This window comes from Thunnus albacares, chromosome 4 (assembly GCF_914725855.1).
Source record: "Thunnus albacares chromosome 4, fThuAlb1.1, whole genome shotgun sequence".
NCBI classification, from domain to species: Eukaryota; Metazoa; Chordata; class Actinopteri; order Scombriformes; family Scombridae; genus Thunnus; species Thunnus albacares.
The window spans coordinates 3,428,120-3,451,008 of record NC_058109.1 but is presented as its reverse complement, the minus strand read 5'-3'; the positions used below and the strand labels follow the sequence as shown (position 1 = coordinate 3,451,008).

Genomic DNA, 22,889 nt, shown 5'->3' with positions numbered 1-22,889 from the left:
AACAAACATATCAAATATTATTGAAAAGACACAACATTAATATCAAGAAGATACTTGATTACAGATCTGATTTCATCCTGGATTATCTCTCATATTCCTTCATTCACATCTGATTAAAAAACACAAAGATTTGACCTCTTGAAATACTTTATTAATCTGTTTAGTCTGTAACTGTCTGACCTGCAGTAAACAGAACAATACGATCACACTGAATGAGGAACTTTTAATCCAAATTTATCAAACATATCTTGTAAATTCTTTCCTTGATGCTTTTCAAACATGAATCTTTTTCCAAATGTTTCCAGTAAACAGAGACGACGACATGAAAGAATTTTATTATGAACTTTATTTGTGACGTCTTAGCTGAATACAGGCTGACAGGTTAGATAATAATGTTTATAAAACCATCACATACTTTAGCAGTAACTGTATGAAGCAACAGACAGAGGTAGTAGCTGGATTACATGACACATATAACTGAGTATGTAGAGTATAAAAAGTGATTTTCATACTTTTCTGCTCTTTAAAGTGGTTTTAAAATAACACACAGTCTGAGTTTAGTCTCCAGATCCTTCCTGACGTTTCCTAATAATTTTTTTCCCTCTACATATAAACTTTAAAGTGGTAAAACCCTTAAACAATGCTCCAAACATTGTCAGAAACATATATATATATATAAAAAAGCTGAAAACTGTGTTTCATAAAAGAAGAAATAATGAATAATCGCTGCACATGTAAACTGAGATACCAACATCTGGATGGATTTTTATGAAAACAGATTTTTCAGGAAGGAATATATAAAAACATTTGATTCAAAGACACTAAAAGAAAAGTTTTAACATATTGAGTCGTTTATCAAACTCCTGCTGGATCAGCGACGGACATCAAACCCTGTTAGTTTGTCAGTGACAGTATTTAATGTGTAAGGCTTCCTGTTGTGATTTAAAGCACCTTGTTTCTATTAACCTGAAACGAACATTGAGAGAACTTGAACGTTGAAGGCAGTCGAGTGTGACTCAACAACTCTTCAACACGTGTTTGTTGTGTATTTAAAACTTTTCTTGTAAGTTTGATTTTATAGCAAACACTTCCTGACTTGGACGTGCTGGATTGACTGGAATGACACTGGCTAAAAAAAAACACGACACGACTTCATCTCTACCACCAAAACTAGCCGGAGTCGTATTCACAAAACATCCTCGGGCTAAAAGTAGCTCCTGACAACTCGTTAAATAAGTGCCATGTCAGTGCGAACTGTAGGACTCACAAGACATTTCAGCTCTTAAAGTAGCTCCTGTGAGAAATTAGAAGAAGACTCATGAGTCACTAAAGCTGCTCACAATCATTTAGGAAAAACACAATAACAAACGTTTGGAGTAATACTGGAAATCTGCAGTTTGTGGAGCTGATTCACTGGAAATATCTCTGACATCTGTCTGAGATATTCATCAAACCCAAAACTCCAATTTGTTTGTCATGATAGCAAAAAAAAAAGTCTGTTAACGTTTGGAAAAGTAAAGAAATAGTGTCGATGTGTCTCAGACTTGATCAGTGGTTGAATTATTCATGTTTTTGGGGAAAGACCAGACTGCCAGAACACCTGGATACCCAGGAGTCAGGGATATTTCATAAGTGCTTTAATTTACTATATTTATTTTATGCAATTTCAGCGTGAAACACAAACTGAATAACTGATCAGAAATCTAGTAAACATATGTTGTTGTTTTTCCAAGACAGTCCTGGTTTAACTTGGTGTTTAATCCCGTCTGTCTGCTGCTGGATCAGGAGGGAAACTGGTCAATACGTTATTGTTTCCTTGTTGTGTTTTCTTTGTCTGTTTGGGGATGTTTGTGTAAATCCCTCACAGTCTAATATTGAGCACTTAAATAAAATAATGTGTTTATTTCTTTACATTAAATGATCATCAACTGCAATAAATAAATAAAGCTGATTTCATGGTCATCACTGCATCACCTGTCCTGTAGAGAGACGTCATCAGTAAAATAAAATCTCATAATATCAACATGCAGATGTTGTTCGATGCCAAATATCATCTACTGGATACGTCGATAATTTAATTAGTTTCATGTGTGAAATCTGTTTAAATTAATAAAATCTTTCTTTCTGCTCCTGTAGATTCGTTGTTTGGTTTCAGTGTCACTGACATGTCGGCAGGAGATTAATTACTGAATAAAAGTTGCTCTTAGAGACTCTGAGTGATGAGTTCAGATGTTTTATGAATACGACCCCTGATGTTGTTGTGTTACGTTACTAAAGACAATATTATAACATTGAAAGTATTTCTACATTCGAGGAGCGTTTGGGTTATTTCACCTCAACAGCAGATACAGTTTCATGGATATTTGGTTAACAGACGATTGAGCGTCTCACACCTGCTGCTCTTCTTGTGAGTTTCCACGAATCCCTCCGACGTGAACCACACACGTACGGTGACGAGCGTTGGATCGCGTTAACGGTATGTTACTTATAAAATAGAACACGCCGAGGGATACTTAGGAGTGAAGACTTTGTTCTCTACTCCGTACACAAAGAAGCTGAAGTCTTTTCCGTTGTAAGAGTAATAAGCGTGAGTCAGCGGCACCAGCTCGATGGTCTGACGCTACGGAGAGAAATAAAAAGACACGTTAGCATCAGTCAGTCGCTGTTTCCACTTTTATATTCAAGAAGGAGAAACCAAACATTCAGTATCGTTTAAACAGATCTAATCTTTATGTAACGCCAGTCTGTCAAAACCTCTTAAATTGATCTTACTGTTGCACTGACTCACTTTCTGTTTCTGTTGCCATGGAAACCATGAGAGGAGTTAACAGGTAGGACTAAAAGAAGACGTCATCACTGGGCGACTCTATAAACTTTAATGTACTTTCCTTCACAACGGAGACACTGATATCTAGTGTTAAAACTACACCTGTGTGAACACGTTAACGTGTCCGTACCTGTTGCAGGATGCGGCTGGTGGTACTGAAGCGATTAAGGTGTTCGTTAATCAGTTTTGTAGTAACATCGCAGATCTCCCGATCGGGGAAACCCTGGATAGGATACACCTGGGAGGACAAAGAGAGCAGAACACACACGTCAATCAATAACACTGTGGATACGTCTACGCTAGACCCTGAAATCATCACCGCCCCAAAGCACAAAGCTGCCCTGAGGATGAGGAGAGATGATACACGAGGAAGTCTTTTACCGGCCGACACGCCTCCTTATTGGAAATCAGTTATTGATTGGACGCTGGAGCTGATCAGACTGTCTGATAGATCACAACATCACAGCAGGTTTAAACCGGAGCGAACAGACAGATAACTTTGATGTCTGCTAAGATCATTTTACTGAACTGGAAATGTGCAACAACAATAAAGGACTGAACTGTGTTTACTCCCAAGTTTTATATTTTATTTGTTTTCTGATTCACGAGTTAAAAATAGTGGATGTGAGAGCGCTGTGGTAGCTGAACGATTACATCACATAATCACAACGTCCCTGGTTGAACTCCGCCTGGGGACCCTCGCTGCAAGTCACGACTCTCTCTCTCTCTCTGTCTCTCTCTCTCTCTCCTCTGTTTACTGTCTACTTCTCAACTATCAGCTGTCAATTAAAGGCAAAAATGCCCCCAGAAAAAATGGTGGATGTGTGTTAAATATGACCACCAAAAAAAACCATAAACAACTTTCTTCATTTATTAAAAGGAGTTTTCATGACCTGTTATTTTCCCACATTAACTGTTATCATGGATAGAATTAAAGGCAGAGAGATGAGGAGAGTCTGTTGTCTGTCAGCAAGAAACACATCAAAAGTGAGATACAGTATTTTTACACAACTTCCATTTTCCCTGAAACTCTCAGCAGTGCACACGTGTGCAGACAGAAACTCTATCAAAAGTCTCTCCAGCTGTTTAAGTCGACTGACAGCTGATCAGCTGTGAGCGTCACTTCACATGACAGGAAAGAACGTCTCATTTCCTCGTTTCCTCTCTCCTCGCATCTTTTCCTTGCGTCTCTCATTGTATCTTCAGTGGGAGGGACGAAGACGCAATTAAGGGAATTAAGATTTACCCTAAGAGTTTACAGCATAGACTGTATATAAAGATGGACGTCATGACAACTCCCCAGACATGAAGCCAAAACATCTGGATCGCCCCCCGGTGGCTGGCTGCGGTATACACGTCATAAGTCCCGCCCCCTCCATGTTAGCGGATGAGCCAAACTAAAAAATCAAACTACACGTCAAATTAATTTTTCCCAAAGATGGTTTCTGTCATTTCAGGTCGTTCTTATCATGCTGATGTTTGTCCAAGTGCTCATTTTTCTTATGAGTTTGTTTTTAATGAGTTATTTGACGATATAGAGAGGGGGTCTGACGTCATGATTGACAGCTGTGACAGCCGCTCTTAAACCTCCGTCAGGCCGCAGAACGGCTGAGGGGGCGTGTCCCACAGACCGTCATCCCGCCGCCGGACTCTACTGCGCAGACTCTGGCTCCAAATAACGTCACACAAGCAAGATGGCCGCTCTCGGACAGGAAGTGGAGACGCGTCGTCCATATTTACATACAGTCTATGGTTTACAGCCATGTGGGGCCATTACGCTAACATCAGAACGCTAACCTGCTCGAAATGATGATGTTAACATGCTGATGTTTAGCAGGTTCAATGTTTATCATCTTATTTTAGCGTCTTAGCATGCTAACATTTACTAATTAGCACTAAACTCAAAATGTGAGGCTGACAGAAATGTCATTAGTTTTGCAGGTATTTTATTTTATTTTATTTTATTTTTTAAGTACTGGACAAAATCAAAGTTTGAAGTTCTAGATGAAAAGTCAGAGGATCAAAGTCAGTAGAATTAATTCTGAGGGAAACATGGATGCTTGAACTACTTTTATGGCAATCCACCAAACAGTTGTTGAGACATTTTACTCAAAACCACAAATGTGAACCTCAAGGTGGCGCCAGAGGAAAAGTCAGAGGATTCATCCTCCGGGAGACAAAATGTCACGGCGGTCCGTCTGATAGTCGGCTTATGCTCCACTGATGTGTCTGATGTGAATTCATTATTAAAAGAAAAGAAGTGTTTAGTTTTTACCAGCACACTCTCATCCACGAAGAAAGGATCTCCTGTCACCTTCTCAAACTTCTTGTCGGGGAAGTCGGGCTGACGGTCTGGAATAAAATGAGCTACGTTGTTCTTCCTACACAAACAAACAAACAAACAAACAAACAAACAGATGTGCAGGAGAGGAGGTTTGCACCGATTCTCAGTCTGTGTGTTTGTGTGTGTTTGTGTGTTTGTGTGTGTGCATGCATGCGTGTGTGTGTGTGTGTGTGTGTGTGTGTGTGTGTGTTTAGCGTTGACATACCATGTCACAGTGAGCTGGATGAAATGCAGCAGGTTTTGGCTGCCGTGACAAACAGAGCAGGTCTTGTAGCCGTTGCCGTGGCAGGAGATACACCTGGAGGAGAGAGATGAAAGCCACAGTTCAGATATTCCACAGCCTGCTCTCATATCTTATAACACTTAAAGTGAAAGAATTTGTACAAACTAAATGCTGAAACAAGAAGGCAGAGCTGTCATGGCTGAAACAGGAGACAGGAGGAAGCAGTCTGACACTGAAGTGGCGAGATGGAGCGTGTAGCCAGAATAAAGTGTAGAAACAAGGAAAGCAGATGCTTCCATACAGTGAACGAGGAGCTCAGTGAATGATTAGATGAGCATGAAAACTATGTGAGTAATATTCTGTTGCTTTCTCGTCTCAGTAATAAAGTCAGAGGATCATCAAAGTTACTGAAATTAATCCTGAAGGTTGCATGAATGTGTTTATCAAGTTTTCAATCCAGTTGTTGTTGAGAGTTATCTGAGTTACTGAGATATTTAAAGGACGAGTTCACAGTTTTTCAAAGTCTGTGAACATTAAACATGTTTTTCTTGCTGTAATCATTCCTCCTGTTCATACTGACCGTTAGAAGATCCCTTCATAATGACCTTACAATGGAAGTGATGGAGGACAAAATGTGCAAAAATGTATTTCAAAGTTTATCTGAAGCTAATATGAAGCTTCGGCGTCCAAATGAGTCAAATCAAGTAGATATCTTTCAACGTTACAGTCTTTTTAGTGCCAAAGTTCCTCTTTTTGTTACTATACTTCCACCTGCAGCTCAACAGGGAAACACTGTCCGAGGAAACACAAAGAGGGAATTTGATGCTAAAAAGACTGTAAATGTGTCAGATATCCACTTGATATGACTAACTCAGACTGCTGAAGCTGAATAGAAGCTTCACAGAGACTTTTAAATGCATTTTTGCACAAAACGAGCACTTTGGATTTTGACAATCATGACACCAGATCACAGAAGATTAGTTTGAAACTATTTTAGGATTTAGTTCCTCATACCAACTCTGACCTGTTGACCTGCACCGTATGACTGGAATGAACAAAACAAAACAAACTGAAACGAAAGACACTGACTACTCTGAGGGATATGTTTATAATATTTCTGACAGTTTTAATCATTGCATGTGTGACAACTGCTTTAATGATGTTTTCAGGCGGTTGTTTGAAGCTCAAAAGACAGAATGACGAGTCCAGATAAACTGAGCTGTTATATAATTAATAGGATAAAATCTGCTGTCATCTAACAGAGCTCATCCACAACACACAAAGACACCTCAAGTCTCAAGATTTTTATCCCGTTTATTAAGTTGCAACTGTTTCAGAGCCAAAACAAGCACGCAGCCGCCGGCTATCTGGATAAGAAGCAGAGTCACAACTTGATAAACGGGTTAAAAGTCTTCTTCATTCAGCGGACAGATTAGTCTTTGGGGATTCTGAAAATACCGTGAGAACTGAAGAACGTGTTTTTAAACGACCTCCTGGGTTTTTAAAAGGTCATGCTAATACATGCAAGGGACAAAACCGGGGCTCCTCTCCCTGACCTTCCCAGAGCTCCTCTCTCACCTCTGATGGCCTTTCCCGCTACAGGAAAAACAAGGCGTCTTCCTAGACGTCCGCTGGTTTGTCCTGTGCCGCCTTTTGTACCCCTTGCCATAACAGTCCGAACAACGTTTCTGCAAGACGGAGAAGCAAATTCTGAGCGACAGACAAGACCTCTCACCTCTTGCGACCGCGGCCATGACAGGAGGTGCAGCGCTTGTTCCTGGTGCGACCGTGACCGTGGCAGAACGTGCAACGCTTCTGCAAAACGAGACGAGGGTTAGAGAATCCACCAGGATGCACAGAGGCGGCTTCAGGTCCGTCTTACTTACGCCAGGACAGACTGTGTTACTGATAGGAAACAATTAGAATCTCAGATTTTGAGAATTAAGTTGAAAACAGATCTATTTGGAGAAAAAAAGTTATAATATTACAAGAATAAAGTTGTAATATTTCAATACTGTCGTCTTATTTCATGAATTAAGTTAATTATAGAAAAAATTTAAAAGGTTTTAACTGAAAACAGCCTTTTCTATTTTTATTCTCTAAATTCTACAACTACATCAAAGAAAAAAGTTGCAGTATTTAGAGAATATACAACTTTTTTTCTTGAGAAATTATGACTTGATTCTTGATATATTGCTACTTTTTTCTTGTAATATAATATATTAATTAGTTTTTTGCCTGTTTTTCTGAACACTTAAGTTTGTTTTTATTGCCTAAAACTACAGAAAGTGTTTTCCTGCTACTTCCTGTTGGGAGGAACAAACCTGCAAGAGAATTACTGTTTTTTCACTAAAGTTTGGTGCAAACTACTTACTACTACTACAATACAAAATATGCATATGACATCATGTAAACGTGGTATATTTTTCTGCAGGACTCTGTACATTTCTCAAAACACTAAAAATGTGGTTTTAATCTGAAGGGCAATAATCAGATTACATGTTATGACTGAATTAAGACACCAAATAAATATAATAAACTTGACCTTCACAACACAAACCAAACATACAGCGATTTAACATCTCCTCATGTGAGAAGCTCAGGAATCCTTCAACAGTGATCTTACCCTTCCTCTACCGTGACACTGAATACAGCGAGTTCTTCCACAGCCGTTGCACTTGTGACACAGCTAAAAAACCAACACACACACACACACACACACATACACACACACACACACACACACACACACACACACACACACACACGTATATATGCATGTTGCTACTAAAACAACAATAGCAAATCAGGAAAACAGAGAAAGTTTAACAATCTAAAATAATAAAAAAACAACCCTGAGAAACCACATCTTTCATATTTATAATAATATTCATGTATTTCTAAAAGCTCCTAAACTAAACGTGACGAGCTTTACCTTGACGAAGGACGAGTGCGGCACGCGGATCTTCTCCACCATGTCGGTGTATCTGGGAGGCATCGACACTGGGATGTCCCACGGTGGAGGACTCATACCGTACTGAGGACCATCCACCGGCTGACCTGTTTGTTGAAAACAACAGAGGTCAGCGCTGATTCATCTCACTGACCAACTAGTTTACAAGTACTGTGAAGAGCTGCTGGAGTCTGATTGGCTGCTCTTCCTGTGTGTATAAATTAACAGCAATCTGTCAACTCTGACATAAAAGTCCAATTCTTTAAGGTCACGTTTCAACACATTAATACTGGACGAACCGGCGTGAACTTTGGATCAGACATCTCGGTGCCCGGAGGATGAACCCTGATGACTTTATGTTTCCTCTGACTTTTTTCCTCTAGCTGCCATCATCAGGTCCATTTTTAACTTGTTCAGTGACTCACTAAGTACAGATACAAATTCTGTGTGTGATTTAGCTGAGAGTAAAGATTTACCGTTGTATGATTCAAACTGCCAGGCGCTGGTTCTGGTCTCAGTGTAGGTCTCCAGTCGATACTGCAGGAGGAAGACAGACGACACCGGAGGATTCTTTATGCAGTCAATGTAAACACACATGTTCATGTTGCCGCCCTGTCAGGCCAATGGATTCCCAACTGTTTACCTCTTCAAACAGAGAACAGTTTTACATTTTGCTTTCTTGCAGAGTTAAGTGACATCATATATATCACTCTCATGTCTGTGCGGTAAATATGAAGCTACAGCCAGCAGCCATTTAGCTTCACAACCAGCCTGATTCAGTCAAACAGAACCAAAATCCACCTGCCAGCAGCTCTGAAGCTTCCTAACTAACACATTATATCTTGTTTGTTTAATGTGCACAAAAATCAAAGTGTACAAACATTAAATCTGTGGTTATGCACGGGATTATGTGCTGGACTATTATAGTATCCTGGAGACGCTGCTGTTTTTCTTGGCAACCTCACAGTGAAGACAAGACTCCAGGAAGTCACCGTGCCCGGCCAATAAACAGCCTGACACATAAACCCTCGTAAAATCACAAACTGATATTTGCTTGAGTACAGATTAAATAAACAATTTATGTGTTAATTAGTGGAACTGAGAGGTGCTGCAGATATGTTAACCTTTAGACAGACACGTTGTTACCCTGTTTCCAGTCTTTATGCTGAGATAAACCAACCATATAAAGTTCTCACACGGTGAGAAAGGCAGAGTCTGAGACCTGTGTGTGTGTGTGTGTGTGTGTAGTAGATATTTCTAATGCAGGACATGCTCCTACCCTGTACACGGTGATGGGTTTGAGTTCTTTGAAGGTGAGGTTCCTGGCAGGTTTGGAGCTGTACCTCCATTTTGATTCCACAAACTTGATCAGAGCATCTCTGGCCACATCCTCCGATACTGTGGGGACCCTGGACGAGCAAACACCCCACCCTACCTTCATTATCTAAAATCTTGAGGGACATTTTCAGTTACTTCAGTCAATAATTGATGTGTGTGTTACCTGACATTGGGCACCAAAGTGTTCCTGTTGAGTTCGGGTTGGGGGTTGTAGGCGGGGGGAGGCGGGTACAACGGGTTATCATCCTCTGGACAACAAACACAAACACAGAGACGAGAGATGAGCACCGAGAAATGAGACACGGTGAATAAGAACAGAAGGAGCCTCACCTCCTCCTTTGTGGCCCTGGTATCCATGTATGTCCTCCAGCCAGCCAGGAGGGGGAGCTGACGGTCCCTCCTCCGGTATGTTTGGATCAAATACATCTGAAAGAAACAAACAAAATAAAGACAAGGTGCATTATTTACATGGTCTTCTTCATTTTTCATTTAATCAGTTTTTGTCATGTAAAAAAAATATTAGTAAATATGTTATATTAGTAAATATTCTTTCTTACAGTGCGTTACAGGCAGTGAGGGAAATTTAAAAAATATTTGGGGGTCTAAAAAATTGGGGCATTTACAAAATTTTGGGGGCACTTTTAAAAAATAGTAATTAGTGCATAAAGTTGCTGCTTTTAATGTGAAATGAGCCCAGATTAAAATGCATTCATCAGCAGTTGAGTAAACACCGTCTCATTTGTAATAATTATCTACATTTTCTAACTAAAATAATAAGCACATGCAGGTTGATTCACTTTCAACAACTACGACTTTATTTAGGAAGAGCCTTCAGTATGAACCACTAGATGCCTCGTCACTATAAATATTACTCCGCCATTGATTAGAACTATAGGAACTGAAATGATTTGGGGTCGTGGGGAAAATAAAACAGACTCTTTACCAAGTGGACTGAACTCTGAGACCCTGGTACACAAGAAGACTTAACCATTTTCTCTTCAGTTGAGAGTATATCTCAACTCCTGCTCGTGGGAACTCCAGTTTGGTGCAACAGCGCTACTAGCTTAAAAATGTATGTGAAGTTTGCTGACATAGTAGCTAAATCTGTCCATGGAAAAATGATTTTCTTCAGCAGATATATTAGTGACAACAAGACTGAGTTAGCAAAGCAGTTTTGTGTTTATATGTGTGGAATTTATTCAGTTTGGGAAATCCCACGAAAGCTAGAAAGCATTAGCTCAAGATGGCTAGCTGACTCAACAGGGACTAGAAATGGTCTCTGTTGCTAGGTCGTTACTAAGGGTCGGCCTACTTGCTGGAGTTGTAAACTAGGTTTCATTACATAGGAGTCTACAGACGTGACTGATTGTTCTCCAGGTATTAGTCATACCCCATGTATTTCCAGGAAGATAACACTAGTAAAAAGCTATTTTGAGAGAGAACTGCCTCACAATATGAATACATTTTAATTATATATTTTATTTGGTTGGTAGCTGTTGTATAATCCCAAAATTACACTTGAGAGTGAGCTTTACCGTCATTATTGGCTCTTCAGTGACGCCTACGCAAGCACCTCATGACCGCATTACTGTTGTGCCAATAACGACGGTAAAGGTCACCTTCTCATTGCTTATTTCATTTCTCCTACAAGTCAAAACCAGTCAAACTTTGATGATCTCATCATTGTAGGTTTGATGCATTGTATGCCACAGCCTCAGGTGTTTCACTAAATTACAGACTAGTGGCTACAGGTATAATGAGGTGCACGCTTTATTTCATCCCCAAATTTAGCTGCTGACGTTTTGAGCATGAAAGAAATTACATTATAGACTCGACTATCCAGCACTGCCTCATTGGTTAGTAGACTGAAAAAGTAGGTTCTAGATTTGGGACTAAAAAGTTTACTTCATTTGGTGGATTAAGCTCAGTAATGTTAGTCACTGATCATCCAAGTGTCAACTTGAGGGGCTGAAAAATGACGCCAACGCAGAAGTTGGCTGCAGTTCCTTGAATGACCACTTGAGGCTCCAAAAGCGAGTCAATCCCCATAAACCCCCAACTTTACAGCAGAAATAAACATGTTTACAGCCTGGTACAAAAAACAGTTTTGGTCTCTATAGCTAATTTCCCTGTTCGTGACAACTGTACGTGGGGTGAATTTTTATATAACTCACCTGTTTGAATTTTATAAAGGCTTAAAGTTATGGATAATTAAGGGCGTGGCCACCTTGAGTGACAGGTGGGTGCCGTCACAGGCAACTTGCTACCACGGCAACAACGTTGGTTAGGTAACCATGGTGTAACCCAAGATTCACAGAGTCGGCAAAACCCACATGTAGGGTGTAACATTAACGATATCTAGCCAACTTGCTAACATTAATGTTAGCTAACTCGCCAGACCAAAGGCATTTTAAAGTCTCTAGTTAATGTTACTTACCATAAGAATCAATGATGCTCGTTTGGTGCTGAATACTTTTTAACCTGTTTGTTTCCTTTAACAGAGTCATGATTAGCTTTTAGCTGTCCAGGCTGTTTGGGTGGTTGAGCTTTACAGTAGAGGAAGGTCATTTTATTCACCTCTTAAACACTAAGTCAGTCTATTTTACATTTTTAAATTGTAGAAGCAGCAACTTTCTTTGCCGTCTCATTTGCTGGAGTTGGTGACGGCCCAGGATTTGGGTTCTTCAGTAACAGTTGGAGCTTTTTTAATGAGGTTCTGGTCCATCACAGCAGCCAAAATCACTGCAGGTGCAGGACTGCGTGGCCTCTGCCAGGTATCGTAACAGCAGCGCAGCGTCAACAACAGCGCTGTTTGTGTGGGTGTGTTAGAGACGGAAATGGAAATTATTTGAAATCTTGGGGGCAATTTTTGCCCCTCAATCAGTTTTTAGGGGAATTCTGAGATTTTTTGGGGCATTTTTGCTGTTGCCCCCCATTTATTTCCAACGCTGGTTACAGGTAGGTGTGACAGAAATAATAAACTGCTAAATTACCTAAAAAATACAACCTGGTTGATTTTAAATAAGGAGCAGGTGATGTTAGCCCCGTTAAACCAAGTGAAACAGATTATAGGGCTGCAACTCATGATTATTATGATTATCAATTAATCTACTGATTATTTTCCTAATTAATTGATTATTGGTGTGCTCTATAAAATGTAGGCAAATTGTGAAAAACATCCATCACAAGTTCCCAGAGCTCGTCTTGTCTGAGCAATTGTCCAAAACCCCAAAATAATCTGTTCATTATCATAAAGGAGAATAAAAACCAGAGAATAATCACATCTGAGAAGCCGGAACTAGATCATTTATGGTTTGTTCTTTTTTCTGCTTAAAAAATCACTTTAACAATGACTGAATTATAAAAATATAAAACTTAAACCTCTCGTGTTTTCAGTGTCAGTTTGATTTTAATGAATTATGTGCTTCAACTCATACTGCCTTCTAAACATATACATAAAATATAGACATTAAAAAACATATTTAACGTCTTTGTTACTTGATTTACAAACAAAATCACCAAATACAACATACAACACATTAGTTGACTAGTGTTTAATGTTCGCATTAAGTCGGCTGTATTCTTTTTGCTAACATTGAAATGATAATGAGTAACATTTTACTTTAAGTCCACCATTTAGCATTGATAAGCAGTTAATAAACGGTTAATAAATAGTTTATAAATATAACAGCAGATATGAGTGTTTATTATGTATTTGTCAACAACTATAACTCCTCCTGTGGGCGCTCATGAGTCTTTGCTGCTGTATGAAGAGATAATAAATAACAATACAGTAAAAAACAGATGCAGTAATATGAAAGTTATAATTGTTGACAAACACTTTACATTAATAAACACTTAAAAATGTCCTCATATCTGTTTAAAACTACATTATACTGTGTTATAAACAATTTGTTCAATGTTTGCTTGTAAATGTTAAATATGAGGACTTAAAATACAAACATCTTTATCAAAGTTATATTTGTCCAGTAACAGTAACAGTTTCCTCATCTCATCTCAGCCCCGCAGGTCAAAGGTCGACCTGCGGGGCCGTATCTGTCTCTCGATGTAAGATCAAACTGATCAGTCTAAAATCTTCACTTGAAAGTAAAGGTTCACAGTTTTTCAGGTGTGTCTTAAACCAACAGTCAGGAGCCTTAATGAACAGTGAAACCTGTTTTTCTTGTTGTAGTCATTCCTCCTGTTCATACTGACCGTTAGAAGATCCCTTTATGATGCACTTACAATGGAAGTGATGGTGGACTAAATCCTCAGTCCTCCTTCTGTACAAAAATGTATTTAAAATTTTATCTGAAGCTGCTCATACAGACACCTGACTGCTGCTTTAAGACACGCCTGAAATGTGAGCCCGTCCTTTTAAGATCAAACTAGTCTAAAGTCTTCACTTTAAGCTTCCATTTCTTCCTTTTATTGAATGTTTTGATGCCAAAAAACGTCCTGTGGGAACATTAGAAGCCCACATTCTTCTTGATAGTGTTTCTGTCAGTGTGGCAGGAAGGGAGGATGCATTCTTTAGAAGAGGCTGTCAGGAAACTGGTTGTAGCCTGAAGTAACACACGAGAAGCTCGGGACACATGAGACCACGTGTGATTGTTATAAACCCATAAAAACATTGTAATGATTTATTTATAACTATAAATAATGACGCAGGTGGCAGTTTTTTCTGTTCATGCATTAGAGCTGCAACAATTAATCGATTAGCTGATGGACAGAAAATTAATCATCAACTATTTTGATAATAAATTCATCGTTTTGAGTCATTTATTTAAGAAAAAACGCCAAAATTCTCTGGTTCCAGCTTCTTAAATGTAAATATTTTCTGGTTTCTTTAGTCGTCTGTGACAGTAAACTGAATATCTTTGGCTTGTGGACATGTTAGGTTGAATATTTTTCACCATTTTCTGGCATTTTATAGACCAAACAGCTAATAGAGAAACTAATCACCAACCTGTTCCTGGTTATCTGTCTGTATTCTGCTGGCTGTGTTTTTGACCACGTCGTCTGTTTTGCCCTTCAGACTTGTTTGCCTGTTCGTACCGCATTCCTGTTGCTGACTGTCAGCCTGTTTTCACTTTATTTAAGTCCCTTTCTTTTACCTGTCCAGCCTGCGTTTGGGTCCTTTGCCTCGTACACACACCTGTGACATCACGTTTACATGCTTTTACAACCAGTCGGTCCACAGTAGTCCTGCTCTCTCTCTGCCAGCAGACTCATGTTACTGACCAGCCGAGCATAAACAGTCAACATCATAAACAGGCTTTTTTTATACTGTTAGTTAAACAGATGGATGGATTCACGGCTGCCTTTTAGGAACTTAGACTCCGTTCCCACCTGGTGTTAACATGTGATCTGTATCTGGATACATCATGTGGATAATGACATCCATGAGCCTTTGCATTCACGCCTGGAAGTAAAATAAGTCTTGTTTCTGCAGTTTTGCCTCCTCAATATGCAAATGATCTGGGCAGAGCTCACAGGTCAAAGTCAACTGCTGCCTCAAACAGTGATATTCACCTTTTCTGTGAGGGGAAGCTTGTAGTTACAGCTACTATTTAAAGCTTTTACAGAGCTTGCTGTAGCCGGCAGGAAGAGGCGGAGCTAAGTGACCTTTCAACTTTCCTTATGAATGTGGTCACGCTGTACAGACTGTATTCACACCTGCGTTAACATACAGATACAGCATGTTAATACCAATGAAAGTCAAACAGATGATATCAGGTTGTCAATCTAATTTATGCCATCATATGATATTTTATTTTAATATTTCAAGCATTAAACAAATTTAAGTTAAGTTCTGCTGCTTCTTACAGTAAATGTGGATCTAAATCACCTGCTTTCACCTCCATTAGTCCACCTCAACTATCTCAACTATCTGTTTTTTTATACTTTTATATTATCAAACAATCAAAACATTCAAATAAAGTCTTCTTGCTTTTAATAAATAGATGAAATTCCCTCCTCGTCCAAAGAAAAAATAAAATGAAATAGAAATACACAAATAATGCCACGCTGGTCCATTACAGGTTGTTATTCTCCTCATCAGGAATTAAAAAATGACTGGATTTGTAGAAACACCCAGTTAGTCTAGAAGCTCAGAGACTGGTGTAGATCAATCTCCACCAGTTCCCTGTTTATCTACATTCTGACAGCGACACAAAGGACCCCTCCCCTCTCATAATGCACACAGGTATGGACAAACTGCAACCACCACCACCCAGCACATACATTTTCTTCTCAATGGATTCATGTGACTTCTGTAAACAGAGCACGCCTCACCGCGGCGCTTGTTTTTTTTAAAGAGACAGGAGCTAAAACGGCCTGTTGCAGACAGAGGCTGAACTGAGGGGCTGCAGAAAGGACCAGTAGAAGATAAAAAAGGAGTTTTTTAAACTGGAAATAAAGCAAAGATATTCCAGTAGAGCTCCAGAATATAAATACTGAGCTGGAAATTTGCAGCATATATCCCTTTAATTATACCTCCAATGCTTCTTTTGACCTCAGCTCATGTAGTAAATATCAGAACAACTAATAACAGCAGCTGTTAGTAGTAAAGGAACCAGTCAGTCAAGCTTTCAATTCCCTTACTGAAGTTGGGTCGCTGCATCAGCAAAAACAACCTCAAAAAAAACACCCAGTAATAAAATGTTTTAACACAACAATGTAATATTACATAAATACATACAATAGCGCCTTGGTTAAGACTCCGAGGCACCACGCAGCCGTTAAACTTGTGCGTCATGATTTTGTCCGACACAAACCCTTTTCTTAGTAACCAGACAACAGCCAGTGTTTTCTTCAAGCTGCCCGCCAGATATAAATACATCAGAGTCGGTGTGCTTATGTCACGCTGTACACACAATACCTCTGGCTGAGGGATAAAAATATCAGCGAGAAGGTGTTTCCCCTAAAAAAGATCTAGACGGAGATGGACGGAGTGTGAGAACGGCACGGAGGGAGGGAGGGAGGCGCAGACTCGTTAAAGAGAGGGGAAAAAATAAAAAGTGAGGGAGGGAGACGGAGAAGGAATGTGAGTGAAAAAAAAAAAAATAAGAGGGGGAAAACAGAGCCGGTCTGAATACTGAGACTTTAACTGGATCATGCATCCGAAATACTCCTGCAGAGCTCTTGTTCTTCTTTTTGTTGCTCTGTAGCGCTTCTAGTTTATGAGTTAAATGTCCGGACTGTACGACTGTAATGAGTAGTGAAACGTGCACAAACAAATCAAACTTTTCTTTTTAACACAAGCATCTCCTGACAGTGAACTACAGCCGAAACAATGAGTCCATTCATCGACTAGTCAATATATGGAAAATAACAACATTTAAATGATAAAGCAGGCGACTTTCTATATTTTTCTTACTGTCAACAAGTCTCATGTGCAGAACCAAACCAACAATGAACGGATCCACTTTACAAGGGATGTAACGGTTCAGCTATTCATCCCCAATCGTCCGGTGCAGGATGTTCGGTTCGGTAAGCGACCGTTAAGATCGACTATAAACACGTTTGATTTCCATCGTGGTCGGACAACAACGTCGTAAGAACCAGTTCTGACCATAACTCATCATAAACCAGCAGTCAGCAGGTGTCCTGACTCTCTTTTCCATGTTTCAGTAACAGTTACAGCCAACGAGCAACTGTTTTTACATTTTTCAGCCGTTACACCGCTACTGCTAACAAGTATTGTGTGTGTATCCAAAGCCTGATATATCTTATTCCTCCGTTGTTGTCCAGAAACTATTAAAAACACGTCAGTGAGTCACACCGCTGCACCGGGTGACATGTTCCTTCATCGTGAAGAGTTTGGTCACGTTAGTTTGTTCAGTAACGGCTCCAAAGGCTAATAACAGCATCATGTTTTCAGTCTCTGGAGAGTAGTTCTGTGTACGGCGGACGCTACTGAGCATGTGCAGGAACTGAAATCATGACGTCAGAGAAACTGTGAATACTGTTTTTTTCTTCTATTTATCTTCTATTTATTTCAAAGACTAAAGAATGAATTGATTAATAGAGAAAATGACATTAATCGTTAGTTGCAGCATTATATAATAGTTCCCAATAAACTGTGTAGTGAGAACCACAAACACACACTTTGATTGTGAAAACAACACTTTAAAGACACTTTAACTGCTAAAAAAGTAACTAAAGCTGTCAAATAAATGTAGTGGAGTAGAAAGTACAATATTTCCCTCTGAAATGTAGTGGAGTGGAAGTAAAAAGTAGCATCAAACAGAAATACTCATGTAAAGTACCTCAAAATTGTACTGAAGTACAGTACTTGAGTAAATATACTTTACTCAGTTACTTTCCAGCGCTGGTAATAACGTGATGACATAAGAAACAGAATACCAGAATACCAGTCTGCCATAATAACCTGAAATCACTACAGTGTAACTACTTGTTTATTACACTGACTTTAAATCCACTTTAACGACCGTTAAGAAACTTCCCTATTCAACATTTAGTCCGGGACAAATAGGGTGATTTTTAACCCGGTTTAACGTCTCTCCCGTTAAATTCCAGTTCAGACTAACTTGGCAGCAGGTAAACTGTTTCTTAAGAAAAGTCTTTACTCTGGTTTTTAGACTTTCTCACCTGGATCTTCGTCTTTCTCGTCCATCTCTCTCCGCTGCTGAGCTTCGACCGCTCGGACTGACTGAAGATCGTCTGAAACAGCTGCGCCTGCGCAGTACGCAACATTCAGCTCCCGCTTCCGGTTATGACTTTAAAAATAAAAGCATGTTGTTGAGGTTGGACATGACTGTATATAAATATAATATATATATAACAATGTAATAATAATATAAATATACATATAATAATGTAATAATAGTATAAATGTATATATACAGTCAATGAGGTTGACTAATAGAATACTATAAAACTAATAGAATAAATAAAATAAATTGGTGTAAGAGTTTATCCAAGTAAAAACTAATACAAGTCAATTGATGTAAATTTCCTGTGATTAAGGTTTATACTAAATGAAAAAATAATAATTTACATTGCATATATATTTATTTATACAGCACTTTTCAAAACAAGTTACAAAATGCTTTATGTACAATATTAAAAAAGACAGTTATAGCAAACCGTTAAAACTATATTAGAATAAAATGATAAGATACAATGAAAGAAAATAAAACAAATAGTAAAACCAATAAACAAATCAAGACTGAAATTGTGAGTTTTTAAAAGCAACTTAAAAGAAGACGATGTGTTCACTGTCGTTCCACAACTGAGGGGCCCGAACAGAAAAGGCCCCGTCACCTTCACGCTGCATTCACACCAAGTCCACCAGATCCCATCAGATTCTATGACCTGCAGTGTTTGAAGAAGTCAGATCCTTTACTTAAGTATCAATACCACAATGTCAAAATACTACATTACTAGTAAAAAATCCTGCATTTAAAATCCTCCTCAAAGTAGTAAAGAAAAAGTACAAATTTTGCAGAAAATCAGACACAACAAGGATTCAAATTTAATAAGATGATAATATGTTTTGCATGTTAAATCGCAGTAGATAGATGAATAGATGGATAGATGGATAGGTTGCAGTTTTACATATTTTTCTCAAATGCATTTTCTATTTGCCATTCATTTAAAGTGAATACACTGCATATTGTTATCGTATATTATCATACTGGGTGGTCAAATGTCTTAAATCATATTAATGTAATATCAGAGGATAATCAGCTCAGAAAGGGGATGGATGGATGTTGTATCTTTGTGAAGGATTCTCTGCACATCTTCCAGCAACATGCAGCTGAATCTGATGTTTCTCAGGTCAGAAACAGACTGAAGCAAACTGACTGATTCTCAGCCTTTAATGGTGCAAACGGACTCCTTGTGACTCAGTAGAGTCGAAACAAAACGTTGGTCTAAGTGTTTATTCTGATGAAAACACAGTAGAGTTGAAACGTCGGTTGTACATTAATCAGTCTTTTCTCACCTGAGTTTAATGAGATTATTGATAGCTGGTATGACAACAATCTGAGATTAATGAGATTATTGATAAATGAGTTGATGTTTTCATGCAGAAGCATCATTCGTTTGTCTAAAAGGGGCTTTTTGGGGAGAAGAAAACAGGGATGTCTATTATTTATTAGAATATCTTTTCATATTGGGTTGTTTTTGAGTAAACTCATCTCCTCCTTTTGTCTTAGATTTAAAATGTGTAGTTTTACTTTGACTCCACATCTCTGGACTTCCTGCTCCGGTCGGTTTATTTGTGTGTAACTAGACTCAGCTGCTGGCCGCGCCCACAGTGTCTTAATTATTTACATGCAAACGTTCATGAAATAATAATAACTATAATAATAACGATAATAATACGAACGCTTTTACAGCGTGCAGCTTTTGCACATTTAGCATTTAGTAATGAAGTGAGATGGTAAAGAGCAGTGAGAGTTATTATTGGTGTTGAATGTATCTTGTTGATGTGCAGAGTTAAATAAAGACAGATGGTCTTTTCTTTGTATTCAGTCCAGTCAGTTGAATTAAAAGAATGAAGACAATTAGATAAATAAAGTCTGTATTTATTATTTCCTCACTGATGAAACCTTGAATAAAGTCAGAGTCTGTTTCCACAGAGTTTATACAAACCTGACAGCTGAACCTGAAGACTTCTCATATCATCCACCTTTTTGGTTTTTTTCCCCTCAACTTTATTGACAACAACCAAACATAAAAACAGTAACTCATAAATAAGTATGAAGAACAAAAAGAAGAGACAGAGTGTCAGTGAATTCAGTAATGACAATATAAAATAAAATGAATTAAAAAGAAACATTCTGTAGAGGGAATTATGCAAGAAGCTTTTTATATTCAATAAAAACAAAATAACACACAGGAGGAAAACGAAATAAATAAATAAATAAATGTCTTTGCTGCTTTTTTTATTTTGCAGCTTGAGAAATATAATCAAGCTCAATGTCAAGTAGAAAAAAGATAAAGTTTGATTTTCTGTTGGTTCATTTCATGTATATGGAATTTGTCAAAAAATATAAATAGTTGAATCAAGAAGCTTTCTTCAAACATTAAAAACATTATTCAAAGTAAATTCAAATATAATAAAGCATGGCATGTTTGTCTAGATAGAAGTTTTACATATTTCAAAATATTTAGGAATACATACAATGGAAAAATAAGTGAAAATGTCTTTGTTTAGATCACAGAAATCACAAGAATAATTCATACCCAGTTTAAACTTTTCCAGAAGGATCTTTACAGGATTTATTCTGGGTAAGATTTAAATGAAACCTCTTTCATTTTACTGATAATATAATATTTGTCTGATATTCTCTATCAGTCTTTTTTCCAATTCAAGTCACCATAAATAGAAGACCAGAACATTTGTACTGGGAGAAAATGATTCTCTACACAGCTATCCTGGATTTGTTTATTACTACATTAGTTTTTTTTAGGACGTCTAAATCACCAGTAAACATTTTCCTTCTCCAGTCTGATGACTGAGTTGTATCATCATGAGAGTTTTTCAGAACCAGTAAAGCAGCTTCTGGATTAGTATCAAACACCAGTAGGGGAGAACGGGGTAACATGAACCACTTTTTACATTTGATGATTTTACTGCAAAATAAAAGTGTATTTGTTTCAAATAATAGTTACTATATATACCTCAGGTTGTTGTGTACCCATGGAAATTAAAACAGGTTATCTAATTATTATGGTTTTAGAACAATGAGCCATAAAAAAAAAGTTGGTCCTATAGCACAACTTACCCCAAGGTAGGGTTAAACTGAGCGCTTTAGTGCTACCATTACATACTGATATAAAAATGACACAAAATCAAACAATTTTGAGATAATTTTGAACTTTATTAATGTCATTAATTTAACAAAGGCAAAAACTCATCATACTTTTAAGTAAAATCATATGTTTGTGTCTTGTTGTTCAACATGTTACCTCAACATTTTCAGTAAAGATTTTCCTTTAATTTGTCACCCGTCTGTATGTACAGCAGGTTTGTGTGTGGATTAAACTTGTTAACACTTGTAACAGGGATCAAACAAAAGCAGTGTCTCTAGTCAGAATATCAGAATATAATTTTGGGGGTAAATTGAACCATTGACTCAATTTGCCCCAACATTACCGTCACGTACAGAATAGTTATATATCAAAGCTTTAAGTCACCATAATGATTGAAATGTCTTATTGCAGATATAACATAGAGTATATAGATGAGCTCATTCAAAAGGCCACAGTATATACAACATGATGAGAAATGAGCTGATCAATCTACACATACTTCACTCTTTGAAAAATAGACCACGACTTGTCTTTGTAATACAGAATTCTCATTAACAACATTATCAATACATTTTAAGAAAGGAAGACTGCATCTTAACACTATGATGAAGTAATTCATACATTTCACACAGGTCAGATATAATTTTACAAAAGTAAATAAATAACTAATTAAAACAAATTTTTATCAAAGTGCCATCAGGTCTCTTTTTAAGTTTTATCTCATTATTTATTTTTCAGTCTGTTTCACTGAGTTTCTATGAAGCTTAATTAATCTCATTCATTTAGTTGCTGTAATGTCTTGAACGACAGTCCAGTGGAAAGTTTAATTCTGAAGTGAAAATACAAAACCATAAAAGCAACAGTTTATAAAACTGAACAGTGACTTATGTTGAGCTACAGTACTGTAATACTTTCACCTGAACAATCTAATGTAATCCAGTACAACAGCTCTGTATAAATTCTACTTTAATGAAGTTTATACATTTTCAGTGTTTGTTGTCAGAAAGGTGATAATTCTACTTTATGTTTATCATTGAGGTTGTTGTGGTTGGTGGTGAACTGGACACCTGAAGTGTTTCTAATATTTTGTCCACTGCATTAACAAACATGAGGGAGGCAAAATATTAGAAACATTTTTCAATATAATTGACTCCAGTTCACCACCACCCACCACCACCTCAATGATAAACATAAAGTAGAATTATCACCTTTCTGACAACAAAACTTCATAAAGTAGAATTTATTACAGAGCTGTTGTATTAGATTAGATCAGATTGTTCAGATGTTTTTAATAAAGTGCTCAGTGATGATTCAGTCATTTAGGAGGCTGAAGGTTGTTCAGCTGCATGATGCTGAAAGATCAACAACTGACCATTATATGTTTCACAAAGGTCTCCTAAAAGTCTGTAGAATG

At 37.9% G+C, this 22,889-nt stretch overlaps 2 protein-coding genes across 3 annotated transcripts in view; one reads left to right on the top strand and one right to left on the bottom strand.

The window, feature by feature from the left end:
- The window catches only part of LOC122981168 (hemicentin-1-like), a 738,767-nt gene that overhangs the window by 605,586 nt on the left and 110,292 nt on the right, over positions 1–22,889 (top strand). The gene's annotated exons all lie outside the window — the stretch shown is intronic.
- ssuh2.1 (ssu-2 homolog, tandem duplicate 1) lies at positions 329–18,424 on the bottom strand. 2 transcript variants are annotated; one of them, XM_044349789.1, is made up of 12 exons: positions 18,302–18,424; positions 10,016–10,111; positions 9,849–9,933; positions 9,627–9,756; positions 8,824–8,884; positions 8,330–8,454; positions 8,021–8,083; positions 6,973–7,082; positions 5,377–5,469; positions 5,103–5,208; positions 2,958–3,065; positions 329–2,620 (listed from the first exon to the last, which is right to left on the bottom strand). In XM_044349789.1, exons 1-12 carry the CDS (start codon positions 18,324–18,326, stop codon positions 2,486–2,488), a joined length of 1,137 nt encoding a protein of 378 aa, XP_044205724.1. In that variant the 5' UTR covers positions 18,327–18,424; the 3' UTR covers positions 329–2,485. The 2 variants fall into 2 exon arrangements, with proteins under 2 accessions (XP_044205724.1, XP_044205725.1); XM_044349790.1 differs by lacking the exon at positions 6,973–7,082 and adding an exon at positions 7,130–7,209 and having other exon boundaries at positions 18,302–18,406.

Coding starts and splice junctions, on each gene's coding strand:
- ssuh2.1 (XM_044349789.1), bottom strand. CDS start 18,326: ATGGACGAGAAAGACGAAGATCCAG. Junction 8,455..8,823: donor GCAGTTTGAATCATACAACG/GTAAATCTTTAC, acceptor TTCAACAAACAG/GTCAGCCGGTGGATGGTCCT. Junction 3,066..5,102: donor TCGTGGATGAGAGTGTGCTG/GTAAAAACTAAA, acceptor TTGTCCTCCCAG/GTGTATCCTATCCAGGGTTT.